This window comes from Prionailurus viverrinus, chromosome D3 (genome assembly GCF_022837055.1).
Source record: "Prionailurus viverrinus isolate Anna chromosome D3, UM_Priviv_1.0, whole genome shotgun sequence".
In the NCBI taxonomy this organism is placed as follows: Eukaryota; Metazoa; Chordata; class Mammalia; order Carnivora; family Felidae; genus Prionailurus; species Prionailurus viverrinus.
In genome coordinates, this window is record NC_062572.1 from 74633141 (window position 1) to 74647706 (window position 14566).

A 14566-nucleotide genomic window follows, 5' to 3' on the forward strand; every position below is an offset into this window, starting at 1 on the left:
AAAAAAATGACCTTCAACATCTCACCATTTTAAAGAGTGTTAATCTGCAGAATCTTTCTCTCTATCAAGAGCATGATGTTAGACACAGAGTTGGCACTCAAATGTTTTAGGGATGAATTTGTGGCTAAGTAGGAGTACATGGTAACAGAAAGACACTGGTTTGAGAGTTGAATGTTTTAGTCCTGACTCAACTATTAAACAGATGTGCTGTCTTAGGCAAGTCACTTAACCTCTTTGGATGTATTTTCACTAGTAAAATAGAATTACCAGTAACAGTCTTAACCATCTCAGAAGGTCATCAAAACACTGATGATACATGAGTAAATTCTTTGAAAATATAAAATATTTATTGAATTTTTCATTTTCTAATGTTAGGATTTCATAAATTCAATGAATATTTGATTCACTTTTCTAAGGCTTTTGCTAACTCTAATCAAAGAACAAAGGACCTTGTCATGTATTTGTAGACTAAAGCAAAACCCAGAAAATGTGCACTTTATATTCACTGACTCATGAAAAGCTAAATATGCAAGACACTGGGTTAGGGCTATACAGAGGAATGATGTTTCCTGCCCAGAAGGAATTCACTGGCCAGTTTATAAAGTGCTCTATTTCAAATCAACCCCATATGATATCTGAGTTGTCTAGTTCTGGTCAGCAAAAACAACTTAACTTAAATACCATGGCCTGCAAACATCAAAAGCCAAATCCAAGCTACCTTCTTATTTTGTGAGAGTGGCCCAGGAAGAAAGGGTAAGACCATGACCAGAAAATTACTATGTAAATCAAGGAAAAGCTCGATTCGTGTGGCTGTGTAAAAGATAACAATTTGGGCTCAAGAGGCTGGAAAAACGAAGCAAATAGCAAAACTCAGAGTTGAGGGGGATGCAGGTGTGGTACATCTGCTGTAGCAACTTGTCCAAATTTTGTCAGGAGTGCTATCGAACTTACACAAGGTGGGCATGTAATGCTTGTCAAAATATTATGAAGTCTTAGACTACCAAATGTGAAAATTATGAAATGCACAAATTCCTAGAAAAACATATTCTCAAAACTGATACAAGAAGAAATGAAAATGTGAATATTTATCCATGTACCTATCAAATAAATTGAATCTGTAATTTCAAGCTTTCCTATTTAAAAAAAAAAAAAAAAAAGGGGGCGCCTGGGTGGCGCAGTCGGTTAAGCGTCCGACTTCAGCCAGGTCACGATCTCGCGGTCCGTGAGTTCGAGCCCCGCGTCGGGCTCTGGGCTGATGGCTCAGAGCCTGGAGCCTGTTTCCGATTCTGTGTCTCCCTCTCTCTCTGCCCCTCCGCCGTTCATGCTCTGTCTCTCTCTGTCCCAAAAACAAATAAACGTTGAAAAAAAAAAAAATTAAAAAAAAAAAAAGGCTGAGATGCCTCACAATTAATTCTTCCAAACATATAAAGAAAAGTACCAATTTTATACAAACTCTTCCAGGGAAGGTTAAAAGAAGGATCACCTCCCAGCTTATTTTATAAAGCCAGCAAAACCTTGATACTGAAGACTGAAAAGAAAATTATGAGAAAACACAAGCCAATCTCTCTAATGAATTTATAAATGCAAAAAATTCTAACCCACATAACAACAAATCTAAACAGCAATAACAATGATAGTACATCATGACCATATTTACCTTAATCCAGAAATTCAAGGCTTGTGTAACATTCAAAAAACCTCAACCAATGCAATCCACCACATAAACTAATTACTATAATTCATGATATTAACAGAAAAGAATAAAAATCATTTCAGCACTTAACTAGATAGAGAAAAGAATTTGATAAAGTTCAATACCCATTTATGAAAGATAGCCTCAGTAAACTAGGAATAGAAGTGAATTTCCTTAATCTGACAAAGGGTATTTACCAAAAACAACCCTACAGCAAGTATACTTAATGGAGAAACATTAAAAACATTCCCTGGTAACACAATGAGACAGGGATACGTGTTATCACTCTTATTCAAGATCATATCGGAAGTCCTAGCCAGTGAAATAAGACAAAAAACAAACAAACAAATGTTTAAGGGTCAGCAGGGAATAAATAAACTCTCATTTGCAGATGACCATGTTTCTTCATGTATAAAGTTGAAGAGACTCGTTGATTACTTAGTAAGTGAATTTAGAAAGATAAATCAGTACAATGTGCAAAATCAGCTTATTTCTACATATTAGCAACAGACAACTAGAAAATTAAAGAAATTAACCTAATCAATTAGAGTAGTATCAAAATACACCAAATATCTAGAAATCATTTAAAAATATGTAAGATCTGGGGCACCTGGGGAGCTCAGTCGGTTAAGCATCCGACTTCGGCTCAGGTCATGATCTCACAATTTGTGAGTTCGAGTCCCATGCCGGGCTCTGTGCTGACAGCTCGGAGCCCGGAGACTGCTTAGGATTCTGCATCTCCCTCTCTCTTTGCCCCTCCCCTGCTGGTACCCTGCCTCTCAAAAATAGATACATGTTAAAAAAAAAAGACTGGACAAGGTAAGTCTAAAACGTATGTAGAAATGCAATGAGCCAAAACTAACCAAGATAATCCTGAACCAAGACTAACAAAGCTGGAAATGCATACGACCAAGTATCAAGAATTCTTATGAAACTATAATAATGACGACAGTGAGGTACTGGAAAAGAAAAGACAGACCAATGAAAAAGAACTGAGTGTAGAAATTGACTCACATGTACACAGACCAAAAATAGAACTGGGAGTCCAAAAACTTTCATAAGACTTTTACACATTTGCATTTTGACAATGCAGAGCAATGAAAAATAATGCACTTTTCAGTCAATGATGCTGGGTCAAACCAGACTGCATCCAAGCAGAATAAAGTTATTTCTAACGTGCAGATTCTCAAAACCTTTACCTCCCACTATATTTTATGAGAAAGGTACTGGAGGATTAGTTACAGCAGAAGGTATATATTAAGACAGAGGAAGACAGAAATCCAGAAAATTCCAACGCAGAAGTGCAGCAAAGGAAATCCCCGGAGCTGCAGCTACATGGCAGGACCAGAGAACAAATTCAGCCCAAGTGGGGTAGAGGGGACTCAGGAAAAACACAGCAAGGAATGCCATGGATTTCAGCATAAGAAAAATATGATTGATGGGCATGTGGCAGAAGTACTGATGCATTAGAGACGATCAACTATAAAGAAACCTAGGATACAATTCTTAAGATTAACAACAACAAATTATGAAAGCGTTCAGATGATGACTGGGCATTATCTGCCCTACCCATGAATATTTCCAGTCATAATAATGTAAACCCTGACTATTTGACCTATTTAACTAAAAACGTGATACGCTATGTTGGGAACACGAGAGCAGAGAGAGAGAACTAGGTACTCATCTACCACCATGAGCTACCCGCCTCAATTATTTCCGTATTCCTGTCAGTGACAACATTCTCCCAGTTACCTAAATTCTGAGACTTTTTTTAAAATTTTTTATTTTACTTTTGAAAGACAGAGAGAGAGAGAGAGAGAGAGCATGTGCGCGCAAGTGGGGGAGGGGCAGAGAGAGAGAGAGAGAGAGAGAGAGAGAGAGACAGACAGACAGACACACAGAATCTGAAGCAGGCTCCAGGCTCCGAGTCGTCAGCACAGAGCCCGACGCGGGGCTCAAACCCACAGTGAGATCACGACCTGAGCCCAAGTAGATGCCCAACCAACTGAGCCACCCAGGCGCCCCTCTGAGACTCTTCTCATAAGCACCGCTGAACAGTCAACAAATTTCATCCATTACTTTATGACCAGCATGAAGCAGATCTTATCATTTGTGCCCTAATTTCCTATAGCTTCTTGGTGTTTTCCTAGCCTTAAGTCATTCTTTATATTACATACAATAACCAAATTAAGACCTCTGTCTAGAATGTTCTCCTCCATACTTCTCTGCTTTTGAAGACCATATATTATGTGTTTTTTTTTCACTGCACTTATCATACCATGGTACATTATGTACATATTTGTCTGTCTCTCTTCCTATTACAGTAGAAGGTAAGATCCATGAGATCAGGGGCTGTTATTTTGTTCACTGAACTATCCCTACTACTTGGGTAAGGGCCTGGCACAGGTTGAAGGCTCAATTAAAGATTTTTTAATTTAAAAAAATTCACTAATTAATTCATTGAGTCAACAAATGCATATTAAACACTGACATAATGGAGATATTGTGGATAAAGTGATGAGTAATTAATACAGTTGGATCAGAAAAGGAGAAGGGAGAGATCCTAAGGAGGATCTCTAAACCCAGACTTGATCAGTTAGAGGTTTTCGAAACAGGTAAAGTGATATCTAAGTTCACACTTGAGGGAGGAGTAGAATATAGATAATTAAATGTAGGAAAGAAAGCAGGATGAAATATGACCAGGGGATGCAGGGGCAGGAGGTGGCCATGAAGTGGAGTGAATCAACAGCATGTTCAAAAATCTGCAAAAACTTTCATGTGATTCACATGTAGAACAAGAAAAGAAAGTGAAGCCAAAAAGATAAGCAAAAGCCAAATCATGAAGGACTTTGTAAGTCATGTTAGGTGTTTTGACTTTGTACATCATACTTAGGGGTTTTTTTCCTAAAACCTTATAGGAATCATTGAAAGCTTTTGGGAAGAGTAACACTTCAGATCTTCGTGTCAGGTGGAGTTTCTGGATGCAATATGAAGAATAAATTGAAGAGAATAAGAAGCAAAGAGATGAGACGAAATGACATTTACCTGGTACAGGGATGGAGCAAGTGAATATTCAGGAGACAGAGTCAATTGGACTTGTCAGCTAATCAGAGGTTTAGGGTAAACGATGGGAAGAGTCTAGGATGATGCTCAGGTTATGGCTTAGGCAGCTGAGTGGACAGTGGTACTTTCACTAAGATAAACAAAGCACATAGAAGAAAGGGCCGGAGGTGCCTGGGTGGCTCGGTCTGTTAAGCATCCGACTTCGGCTCAGGTCATGATCTTACAGTACGTGAGTTCAAGCCCCGCGTCGGGCTCTGTGCTGACAGCTCGGAGCCTGAAGTCTCCTTCAGATTCTGTGTCTCCCTCTCTCTGACCCTCCCCCATTCAAGCTCTTTCTCTGTCTCAAAAATAAATAAAAAAATTTTAAAAAAAAAAAAAAAAGAAAAGAAAAGAAAGGGCCGGTTAAATAGGATGATGAAGGAGATTACACAAGATGAATCACAAGTGCTGGTAAGACTTGCAAGCAAATAATGTTAGTAGATGGAGAGATACAAACAACTGGAGCTCAGAATGAAGACGTAGAGACTTGGAAATCATTAACATACAGATGAAAACAGAAGCCATTAGAATGAATGAAATCATCTGCACAGGCTTTACATACAAAGAAGAATGCACAGTTTTCCCTGGGAAGATGGGTAGAGAAAAAGGAACCTAAGAAAGGGAATAAGAAAAAACAAAAAGGGAGGAAAACCAAGAGAGTAGAGCATTACAGAATAAAAGAGTATTTCAGAAGGCAGGGTAGTCACAGTGCCTAGCTAGAGCAGGTTAAGTACTGCAATCTAAGGGTGGAAATTTGTCCATCCAATTTAATGGCGATCATCAGCAGTCTTGATAATAGACATCCACGGGGCACTGGGAACAAAAGTCGTGTTTCAGAGATACCAAAACTAAGAGGTAAGGTAGATATTAAATACACACAATTCCAAGAAGTTGTACTGTAAAAGGAAAAGAGAAAATAAATTGCAAAAGGGACACAGAGTAAAACGAATACCTTTTTAAAATGGGGAAGATCTGTGTATATTTAAAAGCTTTTGGGAAGAACCCAGTTTCGCGAGAGAAGTTGCAGTGAAACATACGTATGACATAATCCATCGAGTGAGATGTCTGACAAGGTAGGGGGAATGTGTCTGGGGTGTACAGACGCTGGCATTAGCTTTAGGCCACAAGGAGATATGCTCACATTCAGTTCAGAGGGGTAAAAAAAAAAAAAAAAGCTACTCCCTTGTTCAAAATCCTCTAAACATTTCTCATTTGCAAAGTTAAACACAAATGCTCTAGTTTGTTCAACTTCAGAAGTATTCAAATAAGTGAAAATTTAAAATGAAATACCATTTTTATACATTGAGCTACCAACAAGAGAAAGCACTGATAATACACAGTGACAATGAAGAAAAGCTAAAACTGGAATGCACATAACTTGTCCACAGACTTTTTTTTTTTAATTTTTTTTTTAACGTTTATTTATTTTTGACAGAGAGAGAGACAGAGCATGAACGGGGGAGGGGCAGAGAGAGAGGGAGACACAGAACCGGAAGCAGGCTCCAGGCTCTGAGCCATCAGCCCAGAGCCCGACGCGGGGCTCGAACTCACGGAACGTGAGATCGTGACCTGAGCTGAAGTCGGACGCTTAACTGACTGAGCCACCCAGGCGCCCCGTCCGCAGACTTTTAAATTGGTGCAACCTTTTGGCAATCAACTTGCCAATGTGAGTCAAAACTCACAGACATTCATACTAATTGTATTTCTGGGAATCTAGTCTGATGAAACAATGTAAGATATAGGAAGGATCTTATCTATATAAAGATACTCACTGGAGTACTACCTACAATAGTGAAAAATAAAAATAACAATATGAAAATGATTAAGTAAATCATATGCTAGCATAATACACAGTTGTTGGAATAATATAAATTAATTATAAAGTTATAGCACATAAACTATATAAAACATGGCTAAAATTGTATATAATGGTATGTATAAATATTAAGCATGTGTGTTTGTGTGTGTGTACATATGTACGTATATACGCGTGTGTATATATATACATGCATATATATACATATATATATATATATACACACACCCATACACATCATCAAAAGATGCATTAAAAGATTGAAAAAATATAAAAAATGCTGGGGCGCCTGGGTGGCTCAGTCGGTTGAGTGTCAACTTCAGCTCAGGTCATGATCCTGTGGTTCATGGGTTTTAGCCCTGTGTCGTGCTATGTGCAGATAGCTCAGAACCTGGAGCCAGCTTCGAATTCTGTGTCTCCCTCTCTCTGTCCCTCCCTCACTCACACTCTGTTTCTTTCAAAAATAAACATTAAAAAAATTAAAATATATATACATATAAAATACTAAAATACTGTAACTGAATTACAAAAAAGGAATGATGAGAATTTTTTTGTCTATCCCAAATATCTTTCTCTTATAAATATAGGAAATTATAACATTTTTTAAAATTTGTAAAGATTGGCACTTAAGGAAATGCGCTACAACATTTTCAGCTCCCACTACTTCCCATGAAAACCCTGATCTGCAAACAACTTGTCTTTTCATTCCCTGCCCATTCCCACTACAATAGCTTTGCTAACACTACTCTCCCTAGTTGGAATGTCCTCGCCCTCCCATCTGCTTTTCTAAATCCCACTCAATCTGCAACGTCCGGCATATGTCCTGTATCTCTTCTAAAGATTTCCCCAACCACCCTAGCCACAGTAAAATCACCTTCTGGAACACCTATAGCATATGTCTGTACTATTTATTTGATCCTTTGTCTACGGCACCTCTCCTCCTACACCACCCAGAATAATGCTTTTAAGTATTTCAGGACAACACGTCATCCACTTCCTCTGCCCAGGAAGCTAATTTTTTGTCTAGAGAAAAGGAATATAACATCCTCCACGGAACTCTGTGCTTTAGCTTCTCTATTTCTCAATCATAAAAAAAACTAAAACAAGCCTATACTAGAAATAACCTTTCAAGGTTACGAAAAAGTAAATGCTCTTAGAATGTCTAGAATGAAGAGTAATTTCCTAGGTTATGGTAACTAAACACTGAAATATTTTACAAACTTTTCATACACAATGTCTTTAAAGTGTATATGTTTTTAAAATTTAACTTCATCTTAAAAGTTTCTTCTAACATATTTTAAAATATCCATTCTTGGTTACTATCAACAAGCCAAGAGATATTAAATGCTAGCAAGGATGTGGAGGAAAGAGAACACTTGTATACTGCTGGGAATGTAAACTGGCATAGCTACTATGGAAAACAGTATGGAGGTTTCTCAAAAAATTAAAAATACAACTCTCATTTGATCCAGCAATCCCACTTCTTAGTATATATCCGAAGGAAATGAAATTACTGTCTTGAAGAGATATCTGTATTCCCATGTTCACTGCAATATTATTCACAATAGCCAAGACATGGAAACAATCTAAGTGTCTATCAATGGGTGAATGGATAAAGAAATATTATCAGCCATAAAAAAGAAGGAAATCCTGCCATTTCTGACAACATGGATGAATCTCAAGGGCATTATACTAAGTGAAGTAAGCCAGGCAGAGAAAGACATATATGATCTTACTTATATGTAGAATCTAAAAAAGCTGAACTATTAGAAACAAAGAGTAGATTGGTGGTGGCCAGGTGTGGGGGTGGATGGGCAGGTGTTGGTCAAAGGGTATGAACTTCCAGTTATAAGAGGAGTAAGTTCTGGGGACCTAATACACAGCATGGTGACTATAGTTAACAATACTGTATTGTATTCTTTAAAGTTGCTAAGAAAGATCTTAAATGTTCTCACCACCACCACCACAACAAAAATGGCAATTATGTGAAGTGATGGATGTGTTAACTAACCTTATTGTGGTTATCATTTTGCAATGTATATGTGTATCAAATCATCACGTTGTAGACCTTAAGCTTAGACAATGTTGTGTGTCAATTATATCTCAATAAAGCTGGGAAAAAAGCATTCTAAAAAAAAAAAAAAAAAAGGCTGACTTCTAGAAGGGAGTAAAAGAAAATTTCATATCTTTTGAAAGAAGAATTAGCAAATAAAAGGAAAAAATCTAGGATCAAATAGAACATTTAAATCCACTTTTTTGCTAATTCTTAAATATTTATTTTTTGGTTAAAAAAAAGTGAAGAAATGTAATTAATATTCAAAGACTATCAAAAACACCTCCAGCCTATGAGCATCCTATAATATAATAATTAAAAGGAAGAAGTAATGGCTCAAAAATGAAGTTTCTTTGAGTTGAGGATAAAAGAAAAGGTGAGAGACCAGAAAATATCAAAGATGACAGGATCAAAGAAATGAGAAGGAAACAGAAATGTGAGTTCTTCATATACTGAGGGGAGAAAGCTAGGAAAGACAGCCTTAACAGCAAAATCATAATTATGTCATATTAAAAAGATTTTTGGAGGTGTTTTATATATATGACCAAATAAGAACATTTCAATGATCTTACTATTTGGGATAATAGTCTTATAGTTGGTCGAGTTTCCCCACCCCACTCCAGATTTCTGTTTAATCTAAGGGAAAGACAAGCACTTATCAAATATGCTGATAGTGTGTATATATGTCTACTTATCCTATCATAACTAGGTTTTAATTATAGGCAGATATTATTGCTGAATTCCATTTAATGCACTTTTGCTTACATACCCTAATTTGCAATTTTAAAGCTAAGGTATTTTCAAGGAATCAATACACTAGAAATTTATAATTCATAAATTTTACAGAAATCAAATCAGACAGCCACACAAAGATACGGGCATAGGATGTTTGTCACATAAGACAGAATTATTCATTTCTGTGATTGCATCACATGTAAACTAATCACTTCAAATTATCCAACGTAGAACCTAGTTAAGATCCAAAAATCCAATCCCAGTCCTAGGTCTCTAAGTATTACAATACCACTAGATTGAATACTTTATTAAAAGACTGCGACACGGTTAAGAAACAAAAACATTTATATCTATCTCAAAAACAGAAACCACTCTGTCTAGTTTATTTACTGGATGATCAAAAGAAGTTCTCCAAATGGAATATGTGGCAATTCATACTGCCGATCTAGTTCAACCAGGCTGTGTGAAAGCACAGTGGAAGAATTATTTTTGCCTACATGTTTTATTTTTTTTGTCAACTACCTCCTCAACAATAGTTGATTAGCACGTATCTGACATATATACACCAAAATATAACTTAAATCAGCATCTTTCCTTTACTAAAAAGCCTGAATCTAAAATGAAATAGTCAGAATGACAGATTATGATTTCTCAAACAATAATATAGAAGTTGTCTCTATTTTCCTATAGCTGCCCAACGCCCTGTCCTTTATTTTGAAATCCCATTAGTGAGACAGTAGTCAAATATTCCCTCAATTCTTATGTTGAAGATAAAGCTGGGGGAAAGACAACTAATGTCTTGGTATAATCAAAAATACCCAGCAAAAACCACCAGGTGATGTGAGGATAAAGTAAGAAACAGTTCAAACTTTTGAGGAAGTAACCTCCTAAATAATTTTAAAACTTCTCATCTATGCAAGCAAAAAGGAAGATAAAATCCTCAAAAGATCTGAGTTGAAAATGATATAAGATTTGGGGGTGGGGGCAGGGGAAGGAGGTGGGATTTAGCTTTTTTTGGTATATTCTTTTCATTTGAGAACAATCTCAGAAACTTTAATAAAAGAGGAAAATGTAAAACTACTCAATGTATCAGTGAATAAGGAGCAACTAACCTGATTATTTCAGCTTTAAAAATCTCCGTTACCAGTGTCCCCTACAGCCAGGTAAACACCCAGTAAATACAATTACTACAGTTGTTAAAATCTGTGACTGAACTTAGGTACAGAAAAGAATTACTGTTTAAATAATCGTAATTTGCTACTCAATTGGTCTTTAAAATATTTGGGTTTAGAGACTATATTGAGAATGACTTGGCAAAGAAAAGATGAGGATAAAATCCATCTACTACCTATTCTCAATAAGGTAACTCAAATTTCCAATATGAAACTATTATTAACAGTTATTCCACTTCCTTTATCTTTCGAGCTTTTTGAAGCAAACTGTCTTACCCACATATAAACTTTGAAAAATTTCAATTGATAAAAATCTTTACAAGGAAATGATTTAAAAATCACCAAAATGCCAAAGGACAAGATGTTCAAGACTTTAGACAGTATCTAAGAAAGAACATAATCGGGGAATGGCTTTATCAAGGTGGGCAAAGTTCAGAATGGCAGAATTCCTTCCCTGTTGTAATGAGTATACTAACACTACCAGCGGTGTGGTGACTCTCACTGGGTGCAGTAGTAAAACAGAAGGGAAAAGCCTGGCACAGAATGCTGAATGGCCCAAAGAAAACCTAAGTGGTGACAAGAGCCTAAAGGCACATGCAGGTACGCATCTTTTATATTGGATGTGATACACTTACATGGCCCCTGTTGAATCTCTTGGGGACCAACAGTAAAGCAAGTTTAGAACTTCAAATCTTGAGACATCTATAGCAAGATGCTGATCCAATGTGGCTCCAAATATCTTCTGTTTTCCTGGCTCACCTGAAGAGGAAAAAACACTACAGAGGATGTGGGAACTGAATTTCTTTAGGTAGTTTCTTCTAGAGCAACTGTCTGAAAGTTTTGGCCCAATCCTTTATGAAGTCTGGAGATGAGACACTTGAGGGACTAGTGAAAAACAAAATTCAAATGAAAAGGTGGAGTGAGGCATCTAAACGGGGAATATGAGAGCAAAAGATAATCGTCGTAGGTAAATCAGCATTTCTAATCTGTAAGTGGGAGGAGGCAGAGAAAGGAGAGAAAAAATATGCACAGATGTTTCTCCCTCCACTCCCTCACCCCAATTGCTACTAAAAATTCCCGAAGTACCTAAACTTTTTGACCACAATTAGGGAATGAATAAGCAAGGTTACTTGGAAAGGTAAGCATTTTATCAAGTCTCCCTCCCCTGGCTATATGGCATTATTAAACAGCAGGGAGGCCTTTCAGATAATACTTTTTTCCTAAGAACAGATTCTGGTGCCATACAGTTTGAAGCCATAAAGAAAGAGAAATTTATTAAACTGAATTTCTGCAAAAATGGAAGTCACAGGACAATATACCATATTGACAAAGTTTATTTAATTGTTTTTCAAAAAGGGAGGGATGGCTGTCATATAATAAGAAATCAGAAAAGTAGTTTCTATAAAATCGAAAATATTTTTAAACTAAGCAACACAAACTGCATGCTTCAGCCTCCTAGGAAATATTATCCCTGGAAAGATAATCTAAACTAAGATTAGCAAAAGCAAATCTGATGTACATTACCACACAAAAACACAAAAATGTAGTCCATAATATTAATTTAGATTCATTTTTAATTAACTTTTTTCTTAAAACATTTAACCTAAATATTATTAGACTTATTCTCCAGCATTCATGGAATAGCCTAGGAACATAAAACAATTTTCTTTCCAAATATTTTCCATTTTAACCGGTTTACTTGAACTATGTCTGGTAAAAATACCAGAATTGTCTGACAAATAAGATTGGAGAACCAAGTAGATCCTTACCTGACGTGGCTGCTCGTTCATTCGTTGTGGGTCTGACTTCACTTTATTACTAGGATGATTTGTGACTTTGGTAACTGGTTGTTTGAAAATTGACGCGGTTTGTCTAATTGGCAATGTTGTATTCAAGTCTGGTTTACCCTGTGAATATAAGCATGTTTTTGTTAATAAATATTACATATAAATATAATTTGAATTCTTTTTTATTAATTAATTATCCATTACTTTACGTTTTTATTCAAATTCTAGTTAATTAACAGTGTAATATTAGTTTCAGGTGTAAAATACAGCATTTCACTTCCATACAATAGCTGGTGCTCAATTCACAAGGGCACTCCTTGATCCCCATCACCTATTTAACCCATCCCCCTACTTTTAATCAATCAGTAAATAAAATCTAAGATGTGTTCTAGTGAAGTCAAAACGTGGCACAGAGCTCCTTTTAAGTTCATTTGCAAGGCTCTAACCATGGGGTATACAGGGGCAAGGAAGGTGGGGGGGGACAAAAAGAACAAAATGTGATTTAATCATTGTGGGTTCTGATTCTGGCAAAAAACATATATAAAAGGCCATCTGTATCTGAAGACAACATACCCGATATTTTTTATATAGAAATATACTTGATAAATCTGCAGGATATTCAATGAACTTCTGTCTTTACAACTATCCCCAGATAAAAATTGTGTTATCAACTTCCAGACTCCAAAACACTGGTTCTCAAACTTCACCAGACATCAGAACCACACAGAGGGTTCATTAAAACACAGATTCCTGGGCCCCACTCCTAGAGAGTCTGATTCAGTAGAGATCTGAGGTAGGCCCTGGGAATTTGCATTTCTATTAAGGTCTCAGGTGATGCTGACTGCTCCAGGAAGCACTTGCAGAATGACTACTCTAAAACAAAGATTTGCAAATTGGTTGCAGGAGGATGAAGTTTAACCCATAAATGTATTTCGTTCAGTTTTTAGTGTCTAATAAATGAGCCAACATCTGCAAATACGGAGATATCACATAAAACCCAGATTCTACTTCGCTTTAAAACTCAAAGATCTAGAAATACCAGACTTGATTTGGCCACAAGAGGCCATAATTAATTAGTATAGCTGCTCACAAGAGGTGTCAAGGTTCTCCTTTAGCAAAATTCTTCAACAACTCATATTTGCATTACCTGTCTGAGGCCTATAAGTGTTGAGGTTTGTGAATTCTGCTTAAGGAATGTTATCAAGGCCTAGAAAGGTAAGCATCAAAATAAAGTGACAATTATCACAATTACAGTAGGATTTGGACCCACTACTAAATATGTCTCCATCACCACCCTCTCCACCTTCGTTCCCTCCACCCCTTCTTCTCTGTATGTACTTGTCATTCCTTTATCTTATTCAATTTTCCCCCAATGTATGTGCTTACCTTTAGGAGATATAGTCTTCTTTTTTATTTAGTTTTTTTTTTTTTTTTAAGCAATCTCTACACCCAACTTGGGGCTCTAACCCACAACCCCAAGACGAAGAATCACCTGCTCTTCCAACTGAGCCAGCCAGGCGCCCCGAGACATACTCGTCTTAAATAAGACTATTCCTTAGGTATTTAGCTTTCTTATCTTTGTAGATATATTTTCAAAAACTTTGATTTAAAAGTGAGCAAATTTGACTGACAGGCTGCAAAATTACCACTTAGGATGCCATCTTTAAAAGTGTGAAGCCTAGGAAGGTATATTTTTAAAAGCTCTCCTAGTAATTCTGTGATGCACAGAAGGTTTGGACACCTCTGATTTATGACATCTAGAGCATTCTGAGGCCATAAGTGAAGCCACCCAAACTATGAAATAGTCAATATTTTATCCTAAAGAAGCTCACGGAGAACTTTTCCTGTCACTAGTTATAACTAGTATAGATCACTAAACAATACCCTGTTTGGTTTTTCATGTTTTCATTCTTTAATAAAGAACGATGTGCTCAGCTGGTATTAGAACAAGATGGCATCAATGGACACAGAAATATGTTGCAACTGTTTGTATGCACAAACAGTGGAGCCTCTTAAGATTCCCCTTGTTACAAAGGATGACTAGAGACAGCAGGGACTACTTCTAAATGAATCCTGAATCCACAAAGACTGGAAGGAAGCATGAAACATATAAAACTATTGGTTCTACAATGGGAAGGTTGTTGTTGTTTTTTTCATTAACATGTTTTTGGTGTAATAAGTAAAAATTAGAAGAAAAAGCTGGCTACA

The 14566-nt window shown here is 36.6% G+C and overlaps 1 protein-coding gene across 1 annotated transcript in view; it reads right to left on the bottom strand.

Moving 5' to 3' along the window:
• Window positions 1-14566, bottom strand: part of MBD2 (methyl-CpG binding domain protein 2) — a 67346-nt gene that overhangs the window by 21386 nt on the left and 31394 nt on the right. The window contains exon 3 of the mRNA XM_047827571.1: window positions 12341-12478. Coding sequence (XP_047683527.1) covers window positions 12341-12478 — 138 coding nt within the window. The remainder of the gene's footprint in view (window positions 1-12340; window positions 12479-14566) is intronic.